Genomic DNA, 26,666 nt, shown 5'->3' with positions numbered 1-26,666 from the left:
GGGAATAGAGAGATGGATGGGGGGAGGGAGAGATGAAAGCAGGAATAGGGAGAAGTATAAGGGCAGTTTGAGAGGAGGTCAAACCATTCTTCTTTCTCTCAGCGAGCTGGCTACAGATTAAGGTTAACGCTTTTGATGGACTGTAGGCTGCAGATTTCCACTCTGTGTCTGTCTGTACTGTAGACCTCATTATATCAATACACTTCAAGTTCAAGTCAAAGGCACAACTAAAGACTTACAGTAAATGTATGGGCATTAGCCTACCGTTTAAATAAATACATTGAAAATATACATTTTCACAGTGATACTTTGTAACCCACAGAAATGGTTGTGTTCTTGTTAGCCGTGTTAGCGGCTATGGTGGTCGGTCCACCACCACAGGTCCAGACTGAAATATCTCAGAGGATGAATCCTAATGACTTTGGAAATCACGACTATCCCCAAGCTCCACCAGCAGGTTGACATGTGGTTTTGAGTGAAATATCTCCACAACTATTGGATAGATTACCTGCAGTAATGTTTTGTTTTTTTTGCTGGATGTTCACCAGGTCCCTGGACACTGGGCTCTATGTCGGCGAAGGATAGTTTAATTTCCCTCCGTTAATGTTTTAATGTTATGCATCGCTGCTATGCGTAATTGTTTAATTTGTAACACTACTGTACACAGCTAAAAAACTACAACAGCCATAATTCATGTAGGCTGCAGACATAACAGCGCCCGTCTGTGGGATAAAAAGGATAAATGGCGATTGACGGTAAGCGCCTGACAACGACTTGTTGTGAAGTGAATGTAATGGAACGGGGGAGGGACCATGTGACATCTAGTGGCTGAATATTATCAGGGTTATCAATAGCACTTTTAATGTTTTATTAGGTTATAACTAATCAAAACTCAAGTTTAGTCAAATTTTCGCGACAACGGGACAGGATTGGGGATCCGGGACAACTGCTAGTAATTCGTGACTGTCCTGAATGTTTTGGGACGTCTGGTCACCCTTTATGGGAGTGATTTCTTGTTGTGTATTTTTCATTTGTTGGCAAAATCCATTCAGACATCTATTGTCATGTTGAGCTTCGGTATCTCTACTGCAGCTCCAATGGAGTTGATTTTTCAACAATGTCAGACATCAAATGTGGGTAAAAATGTGTTTCATTTTAGACCCACAGTGTTATTCTGACAGCTGCAACAGGGAGAAAACCAGAGATATATTGTGTTCTCCACTGACAGTAGCCTCATCAGACCAGAATGCAATACAAGACAAGACATGATATACATTGTTGAAGGGTTGATTTGACTTTTTCTCAGTAGTAGTGGACTGAAGATGCAGGTTGAGGGGAAATTATAGTACTTGATAACTAATCTAAAAGTCAGGTTGACGGCACCAAACAGTGAAGAGTATCAGGTCTGTTAGAAGGACTTTGGACTGTTTTCAGTTCTCTGGTACCACGAGAACTCGGCCACACTGCTAACAGATGTTTGTATTGCCTCGCTGTCAGACTGGAACGCTGCTGAGTTTCAGTCTGTCTCAGTGAGTGAGAGACACAGGGAGAGCTACAGTGACACAACTAAACCAAACACTGACACCCAGTCAATGGCTGCATGATTGAATACACATCCATGCGCCCACACACTCACACACACATTACAATTATTTTCTCCACAGCTCAATAAAAAGTTGATTTGAAGCCAGTTAACAGTGAAGACTCCCTGCTGCTCTCTTTTACTGCAGTGCAGCTCTTGCCAAGTCTACTGACACACATTTACACATCCTCCTGCTGTATATTGTTGTACATTATGAGTTGCATAATACAGCTAAGTAAAAGTTTTATTCATAAACACATCACGTTGATGTGTGCAGCATGTACTGTGGTTTGATTAGCTGCTTCTGATCACTGTTCAAATGTTGATTTTGTCACATTATACTGTAATTATATAATTGCAGTGTATTTGCATGAACAGACACAAGGCTGGAACATCTTATAGCTTCTAGTTTTTCTAAATGCCGTTCTGCGAAACAGGCCCAAAGTGTATTTGAGTTAGGAGACAGGCGAACAGTAGTGCAGTAAACACCACCGTTAAACGCCACAGGCAGCGCCCTTCCTCATCATCGCCTCTAATTCACCTCAGTTCTTCAGTCAGACTGAGAAGCAACGGCACGAGAGGTCGTCAGAAGTTAAAGTCAAGATGACAAAGAAGTGTAACCAGCGGGGAAAACACTCAGCTAGAGCAACAGAGACAATACATTTGTGTCTCTCTTTTTACTTTAACTATCAATTGAGTTTCTTAAAGGAACAGTGTGTAACATTTAGGGCGATCTATTAGCAGAAATGTAATATAATATTCATAAATATGTTTTCATTAGTGTATAATCACCTGAAACTAAGAATCGTGTTTTTGTGAGCTTAGAATGAACCCTTCATATCTACATAGGGAGCGGGTCCTCTTCACAGAGTCCTCCATGTTGCTCTGCCATGTTTCTACAATAGTCCAGAACAAACAAACCAAACACTGACTCTAGAGAGAGACTTTCACGTTTTTACTTTATCTAAAGGCCACCGCAGTTCCCAGACACGCTTGTGAAACTGCAGTAACGTGAGCCGTAGAGTGCAAAACCGTGATACCGCCAGCCGCCATCTGACTTCCGTTGCTCCTAAAGTAGTGTTATTATAGTAAGGATGGCCTCTGAGCGAGGCGAATGGCATTACGACTATAGACTGTATATAAAGATGGACGATGCGTCTCTACTTCCTCCCACTGTACAAAAGTGAAGCCAAAATATCCCGGATACGGGAGCTACTATTTTGAGATTTTGGCGTCATTTGGTCTGCGCAGTAGGGATCGGACGGTGGAGCCACGGTATCGAGGTCACATGCCCGAACCAATCGCAAGCCGAGCAAGGCCGCAGCTTGTCAGCGAGAGAGACTCACAGCTGTCAATCATGACGTCTCACCCCATTTTTATAGCATCAAATAAAAACAATTAAAAAAAATTATAACATGAAGGGACATGACATATACTGCAGCCAGCCACCAGGGGGTGATCAAGATATTTTGGCTTCACTTTTGGGGAGCTGTCATGTCTATGGTTTTGCGCTCGGCAGCTCACGTTATCGCAGTCTTGGGAAGGGAGGAGTGAGCGGAAACAGTTGGTTGCAATCTGCAACCACACCACTAGATTTTGCCAAATCCTACACACTCTACCTTTAAGTCAAAGTTTCCTGCAGAATAATGCTCCTGAATATAAGCACAATATGACTTTGTGTTTCTCGCCACTACACGGGGGCAAAGCCGTGCATTTCAGTAGACAAAGCAATAAACACAGTCAAGTCACACACTCACATTGGCACCTCCTGGGCTGTTGTATGTTCGGTGGCTGTTGACTCGGCTGTTAGAGGGTCATTGTTGTTTGCCAGCAGCCTGGCACGGAGAGAGGGGAGTCGGGCCAAGCAGAGAGGGCGCTGGGTGTCCCCCGAGCCGAAAGTCCTTCACCCACTTTCCTAGTGGAGTCAAGTAGAGGACACTTCAGTCAGACAACAGACAGTGCATGTTTGGAGTCTGTAGAGTCTATACTAGTGTAATGTTTTATTTATGTTCACTATGGAGAGATTTGACATGTTAACATGTTTTCATGTTGCACACTGGAGTAGATTCCTGGACAACCCACTGAGAGCTCACGTCCATCCATAACTAATGGATCTTAACTAACATGCAATAGACAAAACTGCTCAGTTTTACGATGTGTTATTGTTCTTATCAATTATGTCTTGTGCAGTGACTTATCAGTTTTTCACTTATTCGGAGAATGGGTGTCTTTAAAAGGGATTCACTTTTATTTTCAGTCCTACTCAGCTTAAAACAAGTGAAAAACTGTGCGTCAGGTGTGATTAGTCCACTAGTCGCAGAAATGTTCTTATGTCAGAGACCTTTTCATGAAAGAAAGAAAGAAAGAAAGAAAAAAAGAAAGAAAGAAAGAAAGAAAGAAAGAAAGAAAGAAAATAGTTACACTGACTGGATCTGTACTGGAAAGTTTTGAAATTAACCTGTTTTTATTTGTTTGTTGGTGCGTGTTTTGCATCATAAAGAAGAATAGAAAGTCCCTTGCATGTGTTTGTTTCCCCAAAATTGATAGAGGAACTCCTGGTAAAAAAGTTTTGTTGTGACGCCTTCATCAGAGTTTCGTTTATTAGTTGTGAATAAAATTCAAGTGATCAAGACATGAGGTGATTCTTTTGCTTTTTTCACGCCAAGTTTGTCCTGAATCATCTTTTGGGAAACAAAATTGTGGTTATTTTTTTGCACTCAACTAAAATTTAGTACAGGAGAAGCACCCCTTTTTCCTCCTTTGCCTACTGGGATGTTGAACATTGTTAGATTCATGCCGAATTTGAAGAGCAGAATTATTTTTATGTCTATTGTAAGTTAACATACAGCCCAAACTTTTGCATTTGTTGCACACAAAAGCAGTTTGGCTCTCTGCAATTCTTCAAACTAAAGGAGCCACAAAAGTTAAATACTGTCATGAGTCAAAAAAAAAAAAGAAGCTTAAATCTCTCTTAAAAAATTCCCACACTGTAAGTACTCTCTTTTTTTCATACCTCACACACTCCACGCAAAAAGAGCCAAAAGAAAGCCGCTTCATTTAATACCTCAATCTCTTCTGAGAGAGGAGATGCCTGGTCACACGAATCTGGCAGCTGTGTTTGTGTGGAGACAAAGTGAATGGCTGCAGGGTGAAACTGTGCCACTGCGCGGCTCGGGATTAGAGCCCCGATGGCCTGTGGTGGTACAAGTGGAGCCAAAGCGGGGTATCAATGACATGGGAGCATACTCACTACAACCTCCATATCAAAGCGTGGGGTAACGGGGGAAGACACCCAGTGTTTCGCTGCACGTCTCGCTCTGGTGTCCATCAGTTTTTACCTTTAATTGAGTGATGATTAAGTGCCGAGATGCTCCTATCTGCAGTGTCTTAGTGAGGCAGTTACCATACTGCTGTATTTTCCAACTTTTAGATAACTAAACTGAATGGTTTTGATAGAGAAACAGCAGCTTTAAACGTGTTGTCAAGTTGAAAATCTACTATGTGTGTCTCTGTTTGAATTTTCCACAGTGTGTTCAAACTAAACAGACATGGATTTTAAGTTATTTGAAGTTTTTTTTCTGTGATATATCTTCCTCTGCTTGAAATCTCTTGAGAGACGAGATGTGTGAAAGCCAAAGGAAAATGGAGAGACCTATTGAGAGACAAAGACAGCTGGTATGTGCTGCCAGGAAAATGACAAAAGCTCTCCCTCCAGTCATCTCTCTTTACCTCTAGCAGTCCGCATCTTTTCATCAACTCATTATTACCCTCTTTCTCGTAGTGCTTGTTCCTTTTCTCCCCCATCTCACTCTCTGTTTCTTGCCTTATTCGTACTCTCCTGCGCCGGCTCTTCCTCCCTTTTCAGCTGCTTCTTCTTCGCCATATTTCATTTTTCCTCCCTTGCCCTCATTTCTGCAGCTCTTATCATTTTTGTCCCTTTCTTGCCTCCTTCCTCTCCTCTCATCCTCCGTCTACCCTCCCCCATTCATCATCTTCAAACCGCCACGCTCTTTGCCTCCTCATCCCCTACTCCCACCACCACCACCTCCCACATTATGTACACACAATCTACCTCTCAGTTACTCTGTTTTTGTGACTTTTTTGCTTTCCCTGCGTCTCTTCTTCCATTTCTTCTCCCCGGTGTGTTGTGATGGTAGCCAGGCTGGCGACAGCTGCAACAGCAGACAGTCAGGCAGTGGGCACCGGCAGAGGGAGGGAGGGAGGGGATGATGATGAGAGGGAAAGGGGGGGATGCGAAGATGAAGAGACAGTCGTAAGGGTTGGAGGGGGAGGTTACTTTTTTAGTTGGCAAGGTTTTGATCTTTGTAGAAGAAACAGAGACGTTGGGCCTGCGGGGCGGGGGGGCTGGCTGCTCAGCATCCCACGGGCCCGTAGCTCATCTGTGTTAATGCACCGTCGGCTCGCCTCCACGTCAGTCAAGTTGCTGTATTCATCACCCTGACAGACGGCTGGGACCAGCACTGAGGTGGTGGTGTTGTGCCTAAACAAGCAGCAGCTCTGGGCATGCAGGGAAAGGATGAGGAGCCGTGAAGGTGTTGTGAGCCGCGGAGAGTTAGAGGGAGGTGTAAGAGACTCTGTCAGGACCTGATTCGCTGACTCGGCGCCACGGCAACAGCTGTCCCACCCTGCAGGCTACACCTGTTTCTGCACAAGAGAGGAGGGGGGAAAAGGGAACAGGAAGAAGGATGGGTTAGGAAGAGGAAAAGCGAAATGTCTGCAAAAACTTTTCTACCTGCTCTCATACAATCTAATCTTTATGACGCTTGTTCTGTTTTCTTTCTGGGTCTTGCTGAAGTTTAAACCGCAAATACTGAACATCAAAGATTTGACTGGTAGAACTGTAAGACTACACTTCATTAACCATTGATTTTGTATGTATAATGAGTATAGATAATCCACTGAATACTGGGTACTCAAACTAGGGCAATATATCGATATATCAACATCGTGATATGAGACTAGATATTGTCTTAGATTTTGGATATCGGAATATCGTAAAATGCCATGTGTCATCTTTTCTTGGTTTAAAGGCTGCATTACGGTAAAGTGATGTAATTTTCTGAACTTACCAGCTGTTCTATTATTTGCCTTTACCCACTTAGTCATTATATCCACATTACTGATGATAATTTATCAAAAATGTAAATATTTTGTGAAAGCACCGATATCGAGGTATTAGGTCAAAAATATTGTGATCGCCCAGCCCTAACTCTTAAAGAATGGTCAAAATAAAGCAATAGATGATGAAATATCTTGACGCTGACTTTCCCAGTCTCTAGTGCGGGTCAAACTTCAAAAACTCAGGATGCTATAATTCTCATAATGCATCATTAGACTCTCCCTACCTTGTAAACTTCCAAATCTGTCAGACTCCATGTACACCAGTTTGTAACTCGCGTGTTTCTTTAAAAAATATATATTTTCTCAGACTTTAGAAAGCCACAGAAGACACCATACAGGATATACAGTACTCCACATGATGAATTATTTGGGAGTGCCCCTTTAAATAGAAAATTAAGCGGGAGTAAAAAAGAAAACAAAGCGTCCTCATAGGGGCATGAGGGTTTTCTTTCTCTTCTTTCCCAGCGTCATAGTCTCGGTCTGTGACCTCTGCCCTTGTTACCATAACAACAAGTTAATGACACAGCAGACTGAGCTGAGCCAAAATAACACGCAACAATAACAGTTAACCAGTTGAGCCTTGTGTGTCCTTCACTGTTACCTCGTGGTAACTCTAAAGATCGTTGAGTAACATTCGGTTGTACATAGAAAATTCGCATATCTTCGATGAGTCTCTTACCAGATCAAGTGCAGAAATACAGAATGGACTGGTGTTTGTATGTGATGGGTGGGGTATTTGATTTGTAATTTTGCCAAAATGCAGTTTTAACGTTTGTACTCAATTTAATTTCTTAGATTGATTTATTGTGAAAATTAAACTGTAACTGCAGGAGACCGACAACAGGAACGCCTCAGTGAAAGACAAACTAAGATAGTAAGAGTCTCGAAAAATGTCCTTGACATACTGATACCTGACTAGATGTCACTATAAGCTGATTAAAGATTGCGGTTTAGACAAGAACAAACCAAAAAGAGGGCAAATAAAATCAGGGAAGGTCAGTTTCACCACTTCATTCACCGCAGACGTCAAATGAAGGACAAAAATATTTTTAGCTCAATCCTAAATACACATCTGTTGGCTACAAAACCTGCATCAAATCCTTCATCCTGAACCTACACTGTAGCCTAGCTGCATTTCCCTGGTTCTCTTCTGAAGGGAGTTTCCACCACATGCCAGACATGTTTGTTTTGGTGTTGTAAACTTTGATGTAAGTCGCTCTGACGTAAATACCATCACTCAGAAGACCCTGTGATTGCATTCCTCTGTGGTGAAATATCCGAGTGGGTGAGTGTGTCACCTGTGTTCTCACCGCACTGACTAACCAGTCTGGAGATCATTAGTCTTAGATTAAAGCCTCACCGCTTAATGTTTGAACAGTGACTCTGTGGCATTTCTCAACACTTAGCCGGGGTCAGGGTCCAAGGATGGAGGAAAGGGCGACGGCTGTTTAAAGGTTAAATCAACACTGAAAATCACACGACGGGGGCAGGAAACTGCTTCTCTCTCTGTGGGCTGAAAGTTTGACAATCAGCAGGTGTTTTTGACAGCCGATCAATAATACTCGGCCGTAACAGAACTGCAACGTGCTATAAAGTTTCACACGGTGTGCCCTAAAACCTGTAATCCTCCTCCAAGTCTGCACTCAATGACAAACTGGTGCGGTGCGTACCCACGGTAGCAACTCTATTTGTTACAAACATAACGCAGGTCATTGATAAGATGAAGTCTGACTGATGCACAGAAAGGTCTTGTTGGAGGACAGACGCTCTTTGCATGTAAAATTAAATGGGTCATCTACTGAATGCTTAAACGTACACTGAAACAGTGAAAGCTCATCCTTTGATCGTGGCAATAAAGAGCCGTGCAGCAGCAGTTGTTCTCGTTGATTAACAGTAAAATTGACATATTGTAGTGTGATTAATCAATGACACATCCAGGCCTGTGATATTTCCCATGGTGCTTGTTGCTATGGAAGACTTTGTAGTTACCAGGGAGCTTGTCAGCTCTTCTCATTCGTGTGCTTTACTCTATTTTGAGATACCATTTCCAGCAGCATTGCATTGTGTAAAAGCCACATTATCCTTGAGGACTTTTTCCCCTCATCTGTGATAAAATGTGCTGCGAAGCCTCCGCCGCCCTCGCGGGTGTTATTTGTGTATCGCTGCACTTCAGGTTTCTGTGCTGCCAGCCGAATATACAAACATGTTGATCTTTGGTGTTTGACGTATGGATGAAACGCTTGCGGTGGTGAAAACCTGTGGCAGGATGAACGGTGAATTGAGAAGCTTCACGGAAACCTTCTGGAGGTGTGAAAGTAACACGATGATGTTATAATTAAATCAGGAGGATAGCAGGTGGAAGTGCTGCTTCGCTCACACGTTCAGTTTCTGTGAACAGGCCTCCATTCAGTTTCTATCATCTGCCTCTTCTCTTTCTGTCCTCTCTGTTCCCGCCCCGCCCTCCACCTACAAACCATAATGTCCTTTTCCCCGTATGGATGCGCTCCATATTCATACACACAAAACAAACCAGGAAATGTAGACACACCCATCTAAGCATGCAAACACATCGCTCTCTCTGAGTCTGTCTGGACTCCATCTTTTGCTCTTCAGAGAGAGAGAGAGAGAAAGAGTTAGCCCCAAGGAGACAGCTGTCCCTCACAGAGACGACGGTATAAGAATAGAAAAGACTTCTACGCATTAGTTTTCCTGTTTTATGCCACTTTATATGTCTAGTTCACAACATTTTAAAAGGAAAATATAATTTTTATTCTGCTACATTTAGTAGTCACTTGTTATTTTGTAGATAAGATTCAGCTTATAAGATATTTTGCATTTTGTAGATTAAACCCCATTAAGCTCAACATTATAGAAAGTCAAGCTGCAACAAATGAATCATTTCATGTTAGATGAATCTGCTTATTGTTTACTCTATAAATCAATTAATTGTTCGGTCTATGACCGGCCAAAAAATAATGAAAAATGCCCCATAATTCCTTAGAGAAGTTGACATGTTGAATAAGATTAAATAAGATTTTCCTTAATAGAAGACGAAGAAAAAGATGGAATCAGTGAATATTTTTGCTCAGAATTATTGCTGATTAATTTTCTGTTGCTCCGCTAATTATTTTCATTATCAATTAGTCTGCAGATTATTTTCATTATTAACTGTTTTGTCCGTGAGATGTGGATGAAAATACAACATGCCCATGGTGGCATATTTAAGGCTTTAAAGTACCAATACAACAATGTAAAAATACTTCATTAAATCCTGAATTCAAATCAGAAAAGTACATAAATATTATCAGTAAATGTACTCAAAGTATCTAAATTAAAAGTACACATTCTGCAGCAAAATGTCCCCGTGACTGATACAGTATATTATATATATATATGACATTATTAGTTTATACTGATGCATCAATGTGTAAGCAGCAGTTGTTACACTGTACAGCTAGTTTAGTCCAGTGGTTCCCAATTTAAGGGTCACAAAATAAATCGGAGGGGTTGAGAGATGATGGACGAGGTTTAGAAGAAGAAAAATCAATGTTCTGTTAAATAAATTTGTGTGTGTGGCTATTTGTGAAATATCGGATAATTTTGTGATAAATTTGTGATGAATGAAACCATTTGAGAAGTTTCGAGGCGAAATGTCTCTCACAGACATCTGTAACTGGGAACGATTGGTTTGATGTTTATTTTATAAGATTATCATATATATTGTTTTAATGTGAAATTGTTATCTGAAAAGTAACCAGTGACACAAATACATGATTTCCTTCTGAAATGTAGGGGAGTAGACGTATAAAAGAAAATTATAGCACCTCAGTACTTGAGTAAATGTATTTAGTTACTTTCAACACTTCTTATTTTATTCAATTAACAGACCAAAACCCAAAGAAAAGTTTGAAATATTTGAGCAACCTTTCTTAAAAAATGACTGAAATGAGTAATTGATTATTTGACCGATTGTTTCAGCTGTAATATTAAGTAGCTAAACCTCCACCTCGAGCAGCTACAACACTGAAATACTGCTCACAAGCTAATACCTCAGTTTTAATATACTTTATTATAATATAACACTCTGAAGGGGCAAGTAAACTATTAAATGCAGGACTTTTACCTGTAATGGAGTATTTTTTACAGTGTGTTATTGCTACTTGGAGGATGTGAATACTTCTCTCTGACTATGGAAATATGTACAGACTGGTCTGAGATCAATTCTTTATCACTGAAACTGGTCTCCTAGCGAGCTTGTGGACAGAGCCTAGCACAGAGAGGCACACCTTTATCACGTGGAAAGTTGTGTGTGTGTGCATGTGTGTGTAAACAAAGACACCGCTGTGTGTGTGTGTGTGTGTGTGTGTGTGTAGTCTCTCTCCACCACCCTTTGCATACGCCTGTAGATAAGTGAGAGACAGAGAGAGAGAGATCAACCCCCACCTGCTGCCTCCCAGTGCCTGTGAACTGTGTACACTTCAAATATTTCCATAACCAGGCCTCACACGGAAATGAAGGAGGAAGTCGTACATGGAAGAGAGAGAAAAGAGAGACAGAGATGAGCATAAATTCTGACATTAATAAGGACACGTTAAAATGACTGTCACTGTATGGGAAACATACACTGATCACACGCTGCTGGACCACAGGTGATAGTCGTGCCCTCCAGCAGAAACCTGACTGGTCCGACCACACCTGCACTGTAAACACGACTGTGTTATTGAACATGCAAACCTTTACATTCTGGTTTTGAATGTGAAACAGTTTTAGATATTTGGAGTATTAAACTGGACTTCATGTTTTGGTTTTCAGGGTGTTTTTTTGCTCTCAGAAACTCGTCTCTAACTTAAAAGACTATGTGGTGAAATGTTGCTGATTTACCAGTCTATCCTATTTATTATACACATTTGTTAACAATTGTATCTGCTTATTATTTTACCTATAATTCAATTAATTGTTTGGTTCATAAAATGTCAGAAAATATTGAAAAAAAAGCATCACAATTTCCCAAAGACCGAGCTGAGGTCTTCTAATTGCCTGTTTTGTTTGACTGACAGTCCAAAATGCAAATATATTTAAGTTACTATCATAAAGGAGTAAGAAAACCAGCAAATATTCACATTTAAGATCTGGAAAACAGTATTTTTCTGTACTTTAGTTAAAAAACAACAGCAGGATTTTTACTGTAATAATTCCTGACTCGTTGCGCTCTCTTTGCTGTCTGTGTAGTTTGACCTCCTGTCAGAGAGCGTTTACATATTTGAAAGACCCAGAAGCAGTTTGTATTTGTATGTTGCTGTCTGATATGTACTGTGTGTACAGCACTGTCATCTTCTAACACAAATCTCTGTCTCCTCCTCCTCCTCCTCCTCTTCCTCAGTCCTCATCCTGGAGCCGGCGGAGCGGGAAGACGGGGGCGGGAGAACCCTGAAGATCACAGACTTCGGTCTGGCCAGAGAGTGGCACCAGACCACAAAGATGAGTGCCGCGGGGACGTATGCCTGGATGGCCCCGGAGGTCATCAAGCTCTCCCTCTTCTCTAAGAGCAGCGACGTGTGGAGGTACTGCACTCGTCTCTGTGTTTCACCATATTCCCCCTTACAAACGTCATCAGGCGGGCTGTCGAGATTAACGTGTCCAGATGTTTTACGCATGTACAGTATAGTCAGGGCCGCCGTGTGTCTTTATCGTGCCCAGGACAAGATGATCTCCAAAGGCCCCCCAGCATATTATTTAAGGGTTAATGGGTCCTTTTGGACTCTCCCTTTACCCAGGGCTACGGACAGCTGACCCAGTGTTCCCCCCCCTGTTGGCGGCCCTGAGTATAGTAATAAGAAATCAGGCTTAAATTAAGAAAGTTGGTCAATATTTGTAGATTATTGGTCAAGACAGTTTTGTGATGAAGGTTTATATGACTTTTCAGACCAGTAAAGTCAGATTAATCAATTTTCAATTATGTCGCGATTTGAAAAATTGTGATAATTTGACGTAGTTTTATGCATCAGTGGTTGAGGAAATATTCAGATCCTTTCCTTAAGTACAAATAACAATACTGCAATATGAAAATACTCCATTACAGTTAAAAGTCCTGCATTGAAAATGTAACTGAAGTAAAAGCACAGTATGTCAACATATTAAACAAACTGCACTGAACGTATCAACATTTAAAGTACTCACTGACATGATACATAAAAAATTCCTCAATGTGATGGCTATTCTATTTTATATAATATATATATATATATATATATATATACACTGTATATTATATTATTGGATTAATATTACTGATGCATTAATGTGAAAGCAGCATTTTACCGTTGTCAATTTTATTCGCCTTATATTTTATACATTTTTTGTTTGCTAATCTAATCTGTATTAGTGCATCATATTTTATAGTCTCATCATCTGTTTTGTATATAAAATCTATAAAGTAACTAGTAACTACAACTGTCAGATTAATGGAGTAAAAAGTACAATATGTTTCTTTGAAACAAAAAGTATAAAGTAGTATGAAACAGGAATACTGACGTAAACTAAAAGTACCACTCATTTGTACATGAGTACAATACTTGAATAAAGCTACGTTTTTTTTTAATCACTGATTTGAAGTAAGACGGTGTCCGAGTTTTTTTTCAGCCTGTAACTGAATCACTTCCAGTCATAACAGCACAGTGTTGTAATGCGTACTTTTACTGATATTTCAAGCTAATTTTATATTTAACAAAATAATTCTTAGTACAAGGTTCAGTAACTGGAAACCTGAGAGGAAGAGGATGAAAATACTCAAGTATGGCACTGTGGTTACTGATAAGAGATGGTCACTATTGTCTTGTTCAAGGATAGTTTTTGGCGTCAGATGTGACATTACAACGTAGAAATGAATGAAAACATACAGTAACATTTTCCTTGTTTGTCACAGTTTTGGTGTGTTGCTGTGGGAGCTGCTGACCGGCGAGGTTCCCTACCGGGAGATAGACGCCCTGGCGGTCGCTTACGGCGTCGCCATGAACAAGCTAACGCTTCCCGTCCCCTCAACGTGCCCTGAACCTTTCGCTCAGCTGCTGGGAGGTAAGCAGCCCGACCACCAAAGCTCTTTACAAACACGAGACAAACAGCTTGACAGTTGTAGCCTCACTTGTCCCATTCATTCATGGTTGACGAGGAAACTTTGAGGAGCTTTATGTGCCCTCTTTTGTGTTTGTACTGTACATCAGTCATCAAATATGACCTTAAACATGTCACTGATGATACACTTTGAAAAAGGCCCTTTGGGTGTTCACATCCACTGACTTTAGAGTGGTGTAGCCGTACTTGAATTTTTGAGGTTGCAGTTTATTCTGCATCTGGGAGCTGAGATGAAGGTGAAGACTTAAAATGGATGAATCCGTCTGAACGGTTGCTTTTTATACATCCTCGTGCCGTCCTGCGCCTGAGCTCCCCTGGGCCGGATTTGTCCTTTTTCACCTTCCAGGCAGAAACTGTGTTAACAGCGGTGGAGTATTAACCAGCTCTTGTTTCACAGTTCAGGTGATCGCTGTTTAAACACACACTTGTCTTATATCCAAACTGCCTTCATGTGCTTATTCAAGCTATCCAAGCTACTTTTTAATGCGGATGGGTAAGCTGCGGGCCAGGTTTTTAAAAAGAGGTTTCTCAAACTGTCAGCCAACTTCCCCTCCCACTCGGCTCCTAAAGCTCTTTTCCTCCTCATTTCCCCTCTCACTACACTTCATCTTATCCGTGTTCATCCGCTAATCTCTCCTTTGTGGTCCCTCGCTGCTCCCTGCACACTCTGTTTACTCCTGTCATCATCCCACTTTCATCTCCTCTCCCTCCAAATTTTATCCACATATTCTTTATGCTAATTTATTTTACCTATTAAATAAATGTTACCTGCTATAAGCTATATTTTTAGCCCGTGAAACAGTTCTTAAATAACACTTTACTCTGCCTTTTGTTGATGCTTTTCTTACCTTGAATTGCATTACAGCTTTAGAGAGGCGGTACTTCCTGATCACTGTAGGTGTGCACCATGTTGTCAGGGTTTGGCTCATGATGGTCGCCATATGCCATCCCATCCTGCTCTCTTCCTCTTCTGCTGTTGCTTTCTCTACTGCCAGAGATGAAAAAAAAAGAAAAGAAAAATTAAATCCAGACCAAAAATTCATGGTTGATGAAAGAAAAATATAGAATATCTCCAGACTTTTCCTAACATTTTTTAAATCTCATGAAAAGACCAAAACCAACAATGAATTTATCCTATTAACAAGTATTTGCTTATATAGCCAAAGTCCGACCTTATTCCTCCATTGTTGTTCAAATATAATATCAAAACACATCAGTGAGCCACGCAGTTGCACTGAGTGACATTTTCCTTCATTACCATGATCATGGACACTGTAGTTTATTTCGATCCCACATACACCGTCCTGCTGCTGTAAATCATGGATGTATTAGGAAAACTGTATACAGCGTTGGAGGCGGGGCCCCGTTCATTCCTATGAAAGTTGCTCAGTGGCGCATGATGCCAAAATGGCTCGACTTACGACTGGAAAAGTACCCATTCATTCAGCATCCATTGGGCCCATGGAGCAGGCGCAGTAGCGTCCGCTCGGTCACGGGGTCACAACGTCACGCTGTCGTCACGGCTTGCTAACTCCGCCTCCCAGCCATCGCTCCAGCCTCGGTCTGGGTCTCATTTACATGAACAAAGGAAGGGAAATAACTCTGGATTCAGCTATTAGTGCGTTTTACAACTTTTAGGACCTAATGATTTAAATAAGGGATATTCAAGTGTTCATACTGGGAAGTTGATTCACCTCAAAAATGATCCGCTGAGTTACAGATGTCTCTTTCCCAATGTAAGTCTATGGGAAAAAGTCTTTTTGGGCCCAATAGCATCACGTGACGGACACAGAAGTTGTAGTACCACCGTTTGGCCACTACAAAAATTATGATCAACGACTGGCGCTCTTCCTTGGGGCCTGAGCACAGAGCGAAAAGGAGCAGGACTTACAGTAGGAAAGGTCAAGTGTATTAATCCATTGCTGAAAATAGTCCCGACAAATGCACTATTTACTCCTGTTTGAGTAACGTGTGTTAACTACAACAATGCCCAGCTGTTTCAGGAAATTACTGAGCCTTTTTTGAAAAATGAAAATATATATTTGAGACCATGTTTTTAAAGGTTTATGTTTTTAGTAAAAATGAATAGGCTTGGGGCTGAGTGCTACAGGCTGGGTTGGGAATTAGAAAGATGGATTTGACGGTTTTGGTGTTTTCACGCGATTTGTTGACAATAATAAAAACATAGAAAAACACCAGCCTTATCCTTTAAGAGAGAGTGTCAACTGAAACCCCCTCTATACAGTAAAACAGTTTGCGCCATTTTTCTGGATAGCATAACAGGAATCAAAGCCATGAGAAGAACACTGCCTTGTAAATAAAAACATAGCCACAGCTAACTGAGTTGCAGAGAAACAAAACCATACAAAATGTAAACAGATGTGTAAATAGATTTTATGTTTACCACTGTATAATATCAGATTAGGGCCATTAAACACATAATACATGACACTAACCTCAGTGATGTCTTTCCTCCCGTCAGAGTGCTGGAGCCCGAACCCCCGCAGCAGGCCCTCCTTCACCAGCATCCTGAGGCGACTGCTGGCCATCGAGCAGTCGGCCATGTTTCAGATGCCTCTGGAGTCCTTTCACTCCTTACAAGAAGACTGGAGGCTGGAGATCCAACAGATGTTTGATGAGCTCAGGGCCAAAGAGAAGGTGAGACATCTGAAAAATACACACACCTGATCAGAGGTGAATGAATTATTAGCTGAATACTTTAATTTTAGAGACATTTTTGTTTGTTTTAGGTTCAGATACTATACTGTAGTTAAAGAAAGTGAAACAGAGTCAAGATGTGTGTAATTCTGAGGACATTTATATGTGTTTCATTATTATTTATTCTAACAGAAGAGAGATTTCAGTCGCAGAAATCATATATTGAGGGTATATTGAGGGTGGTAGGAATCTCACCACATAACTATCATCATCATCACCGTCATCATATCTGTCTGAGGTGTTTCTGCAAATCAGAATCACCTTAGCAACAAGCCTACTGCCAAAAGAGGTGTTACATGAGGTCCTGCTGTGCTAAAAACCTCTTTCTCTCCTCCTCATCTCACCTCCTCTTCCTCTAATCACCTCACCCCCTCATCCTCTCCTCAACCTTCTTATTGTCTTCCTCTCCTCTCCTCTCCATCCTCATCTCACCTCCTCTTTCTCTTCCTCATCTCAACTCCTGTTCCTCTCCTCCTTATTCTCTTCTTCTCCTCATCCTCTTCCTCTCATCCTAATCCACTTCCTCTCCTCCCTCTTTTCCAATCCTCTCCTCTTCCTCTCCTTCTCGCCCTCCTCTTCTTCCTCCTTTCCTGTCCTCTCACTATACGCACCTACTCTTCCTCTCCTCTCCTCCTCTGTTGTCTCTCCCCTTACCACACCTCCTCATTCTCATCCTTTCCTCTCCTCTCTTCAGGAGCTGAGGTCCTGGGAGGAGGCGCTGGCCAGAGCAGCCGAGGAGCAGCGGGAGCAGGAGGAGCAGCTGAGGAGGAGAGAGCAGGAGCTGGCGGAGAGGGAGATCGACATCGTGGAGCGAGAGCTGAACATCATCATCCATCAGATGTACCAGGAAAAACCCAGCGTGAAGAAAAGAAAAGGACACTTCAAGAAGAGCAGATTACTGAAGCTGGGCCGAGACAGCAACTGCATCAGTCTGCCCTCTGGTGGGTAGAACAGGGAACTGCAGGCAGATTGTTCAATTTGTTTTAATCTGGTGAATCAGGTGCACTAAACTGGCAGAGCTCCCAGTTACATAGTGTTTTTTCCTGTTGGAAATTTAGCACATAGACAACTCTAAGAGATTGGACAACAGTAATAAAGTTCATCTACACTGATGTCACCTAAATCTCCTTTATTATGAAGAGAGGAAAACTACACACTAAGATCCAGTGATTTCAATGTATCAACAACGTTTCACAGATGTTTTTGAGGCAAGTGTGGTCGAAATGTTGGTGACAAAATTAAATTATTGTAGCTTAGTGTGCGGTCATCCTTTCTTCAAAATAGCACCTTATTTATCACTCATTTATTCTCTTTTAAACGGGTAGTATTTGTGAAGCTCTAATCTGCAAATGTTTCGTAGTTTTACTTAACAAATAAATGATTAAAGCATTAACTGACAAAATTGGAAAATAATTAGGGCTGTCACAGTTAACTAGCTTGTCATGAAGGAGGCTAAATAACGCTCCAAAATGGCTCTACAGTTTGGCTAGGAAACACCGGCATGGCCATTTTCAAGAGTCCCTTGACCTCTGACCTCAAGATATGTGAATGAAAATGGGTTCTATGGGTACCCATGAGTCTCCCCTTTACAGACATGCCCACTTTATGATAATCACATGCAGTTTGGGGCAAGTCAGCACACTGACACACTGACAGCTGTTGTTTCCTGTTGGGTTTGAGTTTGCCATGTTATGATTTGAGCATATTTTTTATGCTAAATGCAGTACCTGTGAGGGTTTCTGGACAATATTTGTCATTGTTTTGTGTTGTTAATTGATTCCTAATAATAAATATATACATACATTTGCATTAAGCAAGCATATTGCCCACTCCCATGTTGATAAGAGTATTAAATACTAAATTTCCCTTTAAAATACATTTTGAAAAGATGAAAAATGTGCGATTAATTTGCGATCAACTATGGACAATCATACGATTAATCGTGATTAAATATTTTAATCGACTGACAGCCCTAAAAATATTACATCAATCCATCAGCTAATTGATTAATGGACTAATTGTTTTAGCATCAGTTTCTCCAACTCAAGTCAACAGTGTTACAGCCCAGGCAGACAGGAAAGGTTCAGTGATTTCTTAACAAAGTGAAGATTCATAAGCTTACAGGCAGGCAGGTCCAGGGTTCCACAACACATGTTTAACAATTCAGATTCAAGTTCATGTGGCTGGAAAGAAAAGGAATGAGTGGAAATGGGCCGGTTATATACTGCAGGGGCTGATGAGGGAAAGTGGAGACAGGTGAGCAGTTGGAAGTGAGAGTCAGGTGACTGGGACAGGTGGGAAAGTCTGAGCGCATCTGGTGGATGGATGGAAAATGTCAATGGCCACCAGAGCGCCTCTCAGTGACTTACAGTGAAGCTCATACTAGTCTGCACCTCACTGTGTGTGTGTTCCCAAAGTAAGGAAATGTCTGACAAATGAAAAACAATTTATGTAAAAAAAACTTCTCTCTTCTTGCTCACCTGTAGGCTTTGAGCATAAGATCACAGTCCAGGCGTCTCCTAGTGTGGACAAGAGGAAGGGGAACGAGAGCACCACGCCGCCCGCCAGCCCGGGTGTCATACCTCGACTCAGAGCCATCAGATGTGAGTCCAAACACCCCAAAGTCCAAAAGCATCCTGTGTGAGAGAAAGAGAATGTGATGTGGGAGTGTAATGTTATCTGGCTGTCCCTCAGTGACGCCGAGCGATGGCAGTAAGACGTGGGGTCGCAGTGCTGTGTGTAAGAAGGAGGACCTGTCCACCAGCAAGAAGAAAGGACGCACCTGGGGACCGAGCTCCACCCTCCAGAAAGAGAGGGTCGGCGGGGAGGAAAAGTATGTTTACGTCAGTCATGAATGCAAAATACCTGATGAAATCATTAAGACTTAATGGTGTACAACACCTTTACCTACTACACAAACAAACAGATTCTTTTAGGATCAGTTTCAGACATGTTTCATTGTGTACGTGAGTAGATTTTAATCAGTAATCTCTGCCAGTAGGGCAGCGTTTTCTAGGAGGAACACAATGTACCTGATAAAACTGCAGTGACAAAAATAGAACCACGAGTATCGTAAGAGCCGTTTTTTCTCCACAGGAGAGAAGGAACTGCCTTTTCTCATATTTTTCTGGAAAGATTATTTCTCGTAACACAGAGAAACAAAAGCTTTCAATCAATATGTCATTACAGCGTGTGGACCGGCCAGAAGCAGAGCAATTATCTCTGGAAAACTGGTGGAGAAAAAAAATCAATGTTGTGTTTGATGGCTGTCCTAACCTGACATAAACCTTTTTGGTTCTTATTTCTTTCAATCTGAAAATATATATCGTAGGTTTGATGGTTGATTACTTTGTTTTATGTTTTGGAAGTTAGTTTACGACTAGTCTGGGCCTTAAACTGGTCTTAAATGTCTGGTTTGACTAGTCTAATTAAACCTGTCTGTTGCTTAAATACTAAGACTGACTTAATTTAAGGTGGGAAAGTTAACCACCTCTCGCCCTGGCTAAGCCTGAGGTGAGAGCTTCTGTTAAAAGGTCAGTTAGCCAACCATTTCAACTGTTTATCCATTGCTTTTAGCTAACTTTTAACTATACTATCAACTGTTTATGCATTATTTTTAGCTATTTTTTAAGTAACAGATAACTTTAAGTGCCTATAGCAAGTCTGACTTAAAGTTTTATTTAAGCTAAAGACTACTGTAGGTCTATTTTTATGCAACTGGCCCCTGTGGTTGGTGGTGTGTTGACATCGTGGTTTCTGTTTGCAGACTGAAGTCACTGGGGGAGGGATGCAAAGTTTGGTCATCCAGTGCACCAAATCTGGGCAAGTCCCCCAAACATGCACCCATGACCGCCGGCTTCTCCAGCCTCAATGAAATGGGTGAGTCTTTAGTTTTCATTGTAAGTTAGTGACAAGAATCAGACATCTTAACCCTTTGTTATGTCCTCTCTTAAACAGAGGAGTGCTGTGAGTTCGAGGAGTCACCAGGATCCCTGCTGCCCTCAGAGACCAACAGTAACGGGGCTGTGGAGGACTCAGGGTCCCTGTGGAGCAGCCTGGGGCCAAACACGTTGCTTGCTGTTGGTAATACGAGCACCTGTCAGGGGCCCGGCGGGCAGGGGATCGGGGTGAGCAACCAGGACTCACTCCGTCGCTGCAGCCAGAGGAAGAAGAGTGATATGTTGCTGTTGGGTTGTGCCTCTCTGCTCGCGTCTGTTGCCCTTGGACAAGACCTGCTGCAGCTTGGAAAACTACAGGTGAGACAACAACAGAAAGAACAGAGAGAGAGAAAACTGTGAAACACACAAAACAATCGCCTACTTCATATGCCACTATATTCAAATAAATGTAAATATATCGTTTTGGTATTTTTACAATATTTCAGTAGTTTAGCTGATATTTCAGGTTATATGTTGCATGGTTTTAGTTTTATTTTAGGAGCGGTCGTTATTTCCACTCATATCTCTCTTCTTATTCCTCCAGATCTCTCCAGTATGTGAGGTTTTATTGTTTTCCATTTGTTTTTATTGGGTCTTTTTTTATTTTATATGCCTGTCTGCAAACAAAATATCCCTTTTTGGATAATAAAGTTTTAAATTGCGTTGAAATGCTATACATTCATCCTCACATTCCTTGTTCCTTTAATTAGGTGAAACAAACAGCATCCTCCTGCAGGCAGACACACTTCTATGCTGTCGACACTTTCTCAGATAAATATTTCAAACAGGATAAAGCACCGTGTCACAGAGCAGGCCTCGCCTCATGATTATACAGTCTCCTCATCTTAAACTAATAGATCACCTTTGGGATGAGATAAAACAGAATGAGCAAGCTGCCAAATTATCTGTGCTACGCTGTCGAGTCAGCATAAACCGAGGTGTGCGTGGACGCTTTCCAGCATTTTATTGATTCTGTGTTTTGAGGATTTTCCGTCTGTTGTCGAAGCAAACGAGGGTCTTACCAAAGAAGTCACAGAGTGTACAGCGAGAGGATCAATGAAAGTAATGATTTGGATGTAATCTTTTGCTGTAGTTGCTCTAATAAGGCGAGGAAGTGATATATAGTGAACCTATTTACAGCTTGTTGATGTGATCTGATGTTGTTGTCAGGTGCTCCAGGACGAACAGGAACTCAGAGAGGAGCAGCGCAAGAAGAAGGAGGGTCTTTTTCAGAGGACGGGACGTTTCCGTCGCAGCACCTCCCCACCCAGCCGAAACCTCTCCCTCTCCCTCTCCCTCTCCAGACATCACGACTCTACGCTCCCTTGCATGGACCCATCTCCCTCCGTCACACTCCTCTCTCTGTCCTCTCTGTCTGACTGCAACTCCACCAAGTCCCTCCTTCCCTCCGACCCAGACGAGTACGCCCTGACCCCGGGGGTCAAAACCCCAGCAGCGACGCCAGCCCCTGCCCTCAACCCGCTCTTGGACCTGCGGGCGGAGAGCTTCAAGAAGGAGCCCAACCAGTCGCTCACGCCCACCCACGTGTCTGCAGCGATGGCCCTGAACAGAGGACACAGACGGACCCCTTCGGACGGGGCGATACGACCCCGAGCGCACACTATGGGACACCGCAGGACGCCGTCAGATGGAAGCATGCCCATGCCTCCTCCACCGGGGGCGCCACACATCACTGCTAGCAAAGGTAAGGGACTAATGGTGTAGATTAGAAAATGTCTTTTACAACCTGTCTGAACTACAGGGATGCAGGAAGTTGAGTCTTGGATGTTGGAGATTCAAGTACTTCAAATTTTTGGTTCCTGATTTAAACCACGTCAGCGTTAATGTTACTTTGATGAAAAATGTCAGAGATTACCTATCTGAAATAACTACGGGCGGCTGTGGCTCAGAGGGTAAAGCAGGTTGTCTACCAATCGGAAGGTCGGTGGTTCGATCCCCAGCTGCTCGGGGTTACATGTCGATGAGTCCTTGAGCAAGACACTTAACCCTAAATTACTCCTGAAGGCATAGCCATCGGTGTGTGAATGAGTATTTAGATTACATCCTGATGGGCAAAGTTGGCACCTTAGATGTGTGTGAATGCTGACATGTAGTGTAAAGCGCTTTGAGTGGTCGGAAAACTAGAAAAGCGCTATATAAAAGCAAGTACATTTACTATAACTTTGCCTTTAATGTAGGAAAAACACATTCATCTTATCGTTGTTAGGTTGACACAGATTGTAGGCTAACAGACACTGGTATATCCTCTGATGCTTCATTAACTGATATAGAGCTGCAGATTATTTTCTCTAATCATTTATTTGTCCGCAGCCCTGCGATAGGCTGGCGACCTGTCCAGGGTGTACCCCGCCTTCGCCCAATGTCAGCTGGGATCGGCTCCAGCCCCTCCGCGACCCCTAACGGGATAAGCGGATGATGGATGATGAATTTATTTGTCCGTAAATTGTCAGAAAATAGTGCAAATCTTCATCAACCAACAGTCCAAAACCAAAAGATGTTAAGGTTACTTTCATACATGTCCAAGAAAAGCAACTAATCCTCACATTTTGAGAAGCTAGAATCAGAGAATATTTCGTATTTTTGCTTGAACACCAACAGTGAATCCTTCTTGTCTTCCTCAGGTATGCAAGACAAACTGGACATCCCCCGCCTCCCGGACCCCTCCATCATCTTCCCGGTCCCTCAACGGCGCAAAGCCCCCGCTCCACCGATCCCCGACCCGGTCCCTGTCTCCCTCATAAGCCCCCCGGAGAGACCCAAGACGCTGGAGTTCGCCCCCCGGCCGCGGCCCACCCCGGCCAAGATGAGAGCCGACCCCTGGAAGCTGGGCTCTCTGTCCCGGACCCTCAGTTCATCGCCGGGCAGCAGCTGCGACAGCCCCCTCGGCTCGGGGGACAGCAGCGCCAGCGCCGGCACCACGCGACCAAACCTGATGGACATGGACGTGGAGGGCCAGAGCTCGGACCAGACCATCCCTCTATGTGGACAGCGGAAGCGTGCCACTCTGTGTGGACAGCAGAACTCATAGTCTACTTTTCTGCATTCGAACCAGGACGTTAGAGCGTGGGCTGAACGCCTACTGATGATGTCTGAGCCGAGCAAAGTTCACTCACTGAAGTTTGCAAAAACATCCCTCTACTTGTCACGTTTTAGGCACTTACTGGAAGCCATTCCTCCTTATGTGTCCTCTTAGTGTCCTGATAAGGTGTGAAACCCTCACAGTGAGCCGTTCCCTGGTAGTGCTCTCTAACCTGCACGACACTGAGGGCCCCAGAGGCCTTTTAACAGCCTTGTAGTGTGCTCACCCACCTACCTTACCCAACACTTCTTTCCCTCCTAGGAAGCCATCTCTACCTGTTTCTTAGCGCCCAAGGACCACCAAGACACACTCACAACCTTCAAAAGCCATTCAAGTACTTTAAAAGCCACCTTTTTTGACTTTGCTGACTGTTCATTCCGACTCATCTGCCTGTGCTTTTGTCTGTGTAGCTGCTCACTTTCTGCTTGCATCTCTCACTCCAAAGAAAAAATGTTCATTCACATTTCACCTAAATGTTCAGGAGTGTTTCATTGACAAAAACAGGAGCTGGACTGTTTCAAATTCTTACTGGAAGAGTGTCTTTGTTCTTATTTTGCACGCCGTTTGTTCCACCGGTGCACAAACATCTCCCATAAACTCAGCCTTCATCCTCACACGTGTCATCTCTCTGCATGGGGGTCGTCGTCCTCTCCCCTCTCCAAGAACCGAGACAGGAAAAAGCCTTTTTCTCACAGCACTGGTGGACTCCTCAGCCTTGTACAGTAAAAAAAAAAAAAAAAAGAAACAGAGTTTATTTTCTCAGTGCTTGCACCATCCCAACCACAACCTGTTAGCAAAAATGTTTTTCTATCGGTTTAACAGACTCTTCTTTCTGTGTGAATGTGTATATATTACTGTACATGTGTGGAAGAACAAAATGGGTTCATTCTTTTGCGTGCCGGTGCTTTTTCAGTGCATGTTGTTTTATGTGTGAATGGTTCGCTGTACGACACACAAAATATAAGATCTCATCTGTTTGTCTTTTACACGTTTTACATTCCTCACTAGCAGTCAGTAGCTCTCTGTACGGATCCCGCTCACGCCACTAACATGGACACAAAATAAGGAAACGCTGAGGGGAAAACGCTACCTGATTTCAACGTCAACCTCATGTTGGACCGTTTGTTAGCTTCACATTCTCCTCTGACCGGTTGTCTTCAACATCGGTGGCACTTTAGGAGCCATTGTTGTGCAACCGGTCAGCCTCTCTGTGGACCAGTGGACTCTACTCACGGCTGACAAATCAACTTTTATCTGCGGAGTTGTTTTCGCACAGTGGTCGAAACGTTTCGTCTTGGCCGCAGGTGGTATTTTACTTGACAGTGCAAATTTCTCTAAGTGAGTGTGTGTGAGTGTGTGAATATGCGTGTGTGTGTGTGTTATTATTTGTATGGGATGATGACAATCCCGTCGGTAGAAGAATGAGCCCAAACTCATTCTCCTCGTGTGGTTAAGAACACTGAGTATTTATTAAATTTATTGTTATTATTGGAAAGGATTAATTGTTATTACTCTTCCTGGGATATCTGTATATATTTGTTAATATAACAGGAAAAAAAACCTCGGAAACTGCTTACTGAAACGTCCATGTTGTCTCCAGTCTCAACCTGTGACATTTCTGGGTTCAATGAGGAATAAGTGTGAAACGTGATGAATGAGAGACAAATAAAAAAAAACAAAGAAAGATGCTTCATTGTCAGTGTTACATCTATGTTTTCATTCTCTCTGTTATACAATAGATCATATAATATCTGAGCAGTGGTGGAAGAAGTACTCAGACTTAAGTAAAAGTAGCAATGTAAGAATGTAATAATAATTAAATAATTCAATTAAAACAACCATACAAAAAAAATTATAAATAGCAAAAGTTCTGCATTCAAAGAACAAATAAAAATGTACTCAAAGTATCAAAACTACCAAAAAACCCCAAAAAAGTCCCCCGTGAGGGATATATTGTTAGGCTATATATTACATTAATAGATTATTAATACTGATGCATTAGTGTTTTAGTATTTTACTGTTGTAGCCGGTCAAGGTGGAGCTAGTTTTAACTATATGTTTAGGGTCGCACCTCCGTCCAAGGGTCACAATAGGAATCTGAGAGGTTGTGAGATGATTAATGGGAGGAAAGAAGAAGAAAAACATTCTGCTACACAAATTTAGTTTAGTGTTTAATATCAATTCGTTCCTTCTTTGAGCTTCGGACATTTATTTAAATGAAACTCTGACGAAGTTTAGAGGGGAAATCAATCTGTGCTAACAACTCCCAGTCATCTGAAACATGACATGCTTTATTGTAAGAGGTTACAAGTCAAAAAGGTTTGAAACGACTGTTTTAATCCCAAACAACGTGTTGGGTTTCATGAGTTTACTGTATGTTCTTTTATATAAAATCTTAATCTGAAAAGTAACCGGTAAATGTAGTGCAGTAAGAAGTACTATATTATAATATTATTATATTATATTATATTATTATAATAATAATGTGAAATGAAGTGGAGTAAAAGTCTAAAGTAGCATAAAATGGAAATACTCAAGTACTTGAGTAGATGTACTCTGAGTACTGATGGTTGTAAACATGTTTACCTGCATGTACCAGCAGACAAAGGGCGACTGCAGTAACAGACAAAATCCTCAAGGTGTCACCACTGTGGCCTATGATGTCATATAATTTCCCAGTCTGCTGTTTTCCTCCTTGTAATGAATTCCTATAGCCTCTCTCTGACTCTGCAGTTACCATGAAAGGCAGATGAAGGTGCTCTCATGCATCCCACGCAGTTAACCAAGAATTTAAGATTCAATTTGAGACGTTAGAGCGGAGAGACATCTTCTAAATGCCAAACAAAATGTGATATTTCACACTGACGTGACAACAATGCTAAAGATGAATCCAGTGTACATGCAGTGTGATGCAAACACACACACACTCACACTCACACGAGTCCTCACACACTCCACTGTTGTGTCTGTCTGTGTGACCGCCAATCAAACACCCTTCCAGACGCCAGTCAGTTACCTAGCAACCCCTCTTCACTTCCATGGTGATGCTATTAAAAGC

At 42.2% G+C, this 26,666-nt stretch overlaps 1 protein-coding gene and 1 long non-coding RNA gene across 4 annotated transcripts in view; one reads left to right on the top strand and one right to left on the bottom strand.

Moving 5' to 3' along the window:
• map3k10 (mitogen-activated protein kinase kinase kinase 10) overlaps positions 1-25,296 on the top strand; it is a 35,742-nt gene extending 10,446 nt beyond the window's left edge. The window contains exons 2-11 of the mRNA XM_037774633.1: positions 12,105-12,285; positions 13,647-13,795; positions 16,335-16,510; positions 17,265-17,511; positions 19,057-19,173; positions 19,265-19,403; positions 20,337-20,449; positions 20,528-20,826; positions 21,679-22,213; positions 23,151-25,296. Coding sequence (XP_037630561.1) covers positions 12,105-12,285; positions 13,647-13,795; positions 16,335-16,510; positions 17,265-17,511; positions 19,057-19,173; positions 19,265-19,403; positions 20,337-20,449; positions 20,528-20,826; positions 21,679-22,213; positions 23,151-23,557 — 2,363 coding nt within the window. The 3' untranslated portion in view covers positions 23,558-25,296. The remainder of the gene's footprint in view (positions 1-12,104; positions 12,286-13,646; positions 13,796-16,334; positions 16,511-17,264; positions 17,512-19,056; positions 19,174-19,264; positions 19,404-20,336; positions 20,450-20,527; positions 20,827-21,678; positions 22,214-23,150) is intronic.
• LOC119491082 lies at positions 3,093-19,185 on the bottom strand. Of its 3 annotated transcripts, XR_005207533.1 has the most exons (7): positions 19,051-19,185; positions 18,693-18,753; positions 16,309-16,519; positions 14,701-14,840; positions 11,168-11,224; positions 5,880-6,247; positions 3,093-3,497 (listed from the first exon to the last, which is right to left on the bottom strand). It is a non-coding gene; the product is annotated as an uncharacterized LOC119491082 (long non-coding RNA). The 3 variants fall into 3 exon arrangements; XR_005207532.1 differs by lacking the exons at positions 3,093-3,497; positions 5,880-6,247 and having other exon boundaries at positions 10,602-11,224; XR_005207534.1 differs by lacking the exons at positions 3,093-3,497; positions 5,880-6,247; positions 18,693-18,753; positions 19,051-19,185 and adding an exon at positions 17,230-17,331 and having other exon boundaries at positions 10,602-11,224.
• Positions 25,297-26,666: the final 1,370 nt, after the last annotated feature.

Source organism: Sebastes umbrosus, chromosome 7 (assembly GCF_015220745.1).
Source record: "Sebastes umbrosus isolate fSebUmb1 chromosome 7, fSebUmb1.pri, whole genome shotgun sequence".
NCBI lineage: Eukaryota > Metazoa > Chordata > Actinopteri > Perciformes > Sebastidae > Sebastes > Sebastes umbrosus.
The sequence above is the reverse complement of the archived record's forward strand: the minus strand, read 5'-3'. Positions and strand labels throughout refer to the sequence as shown.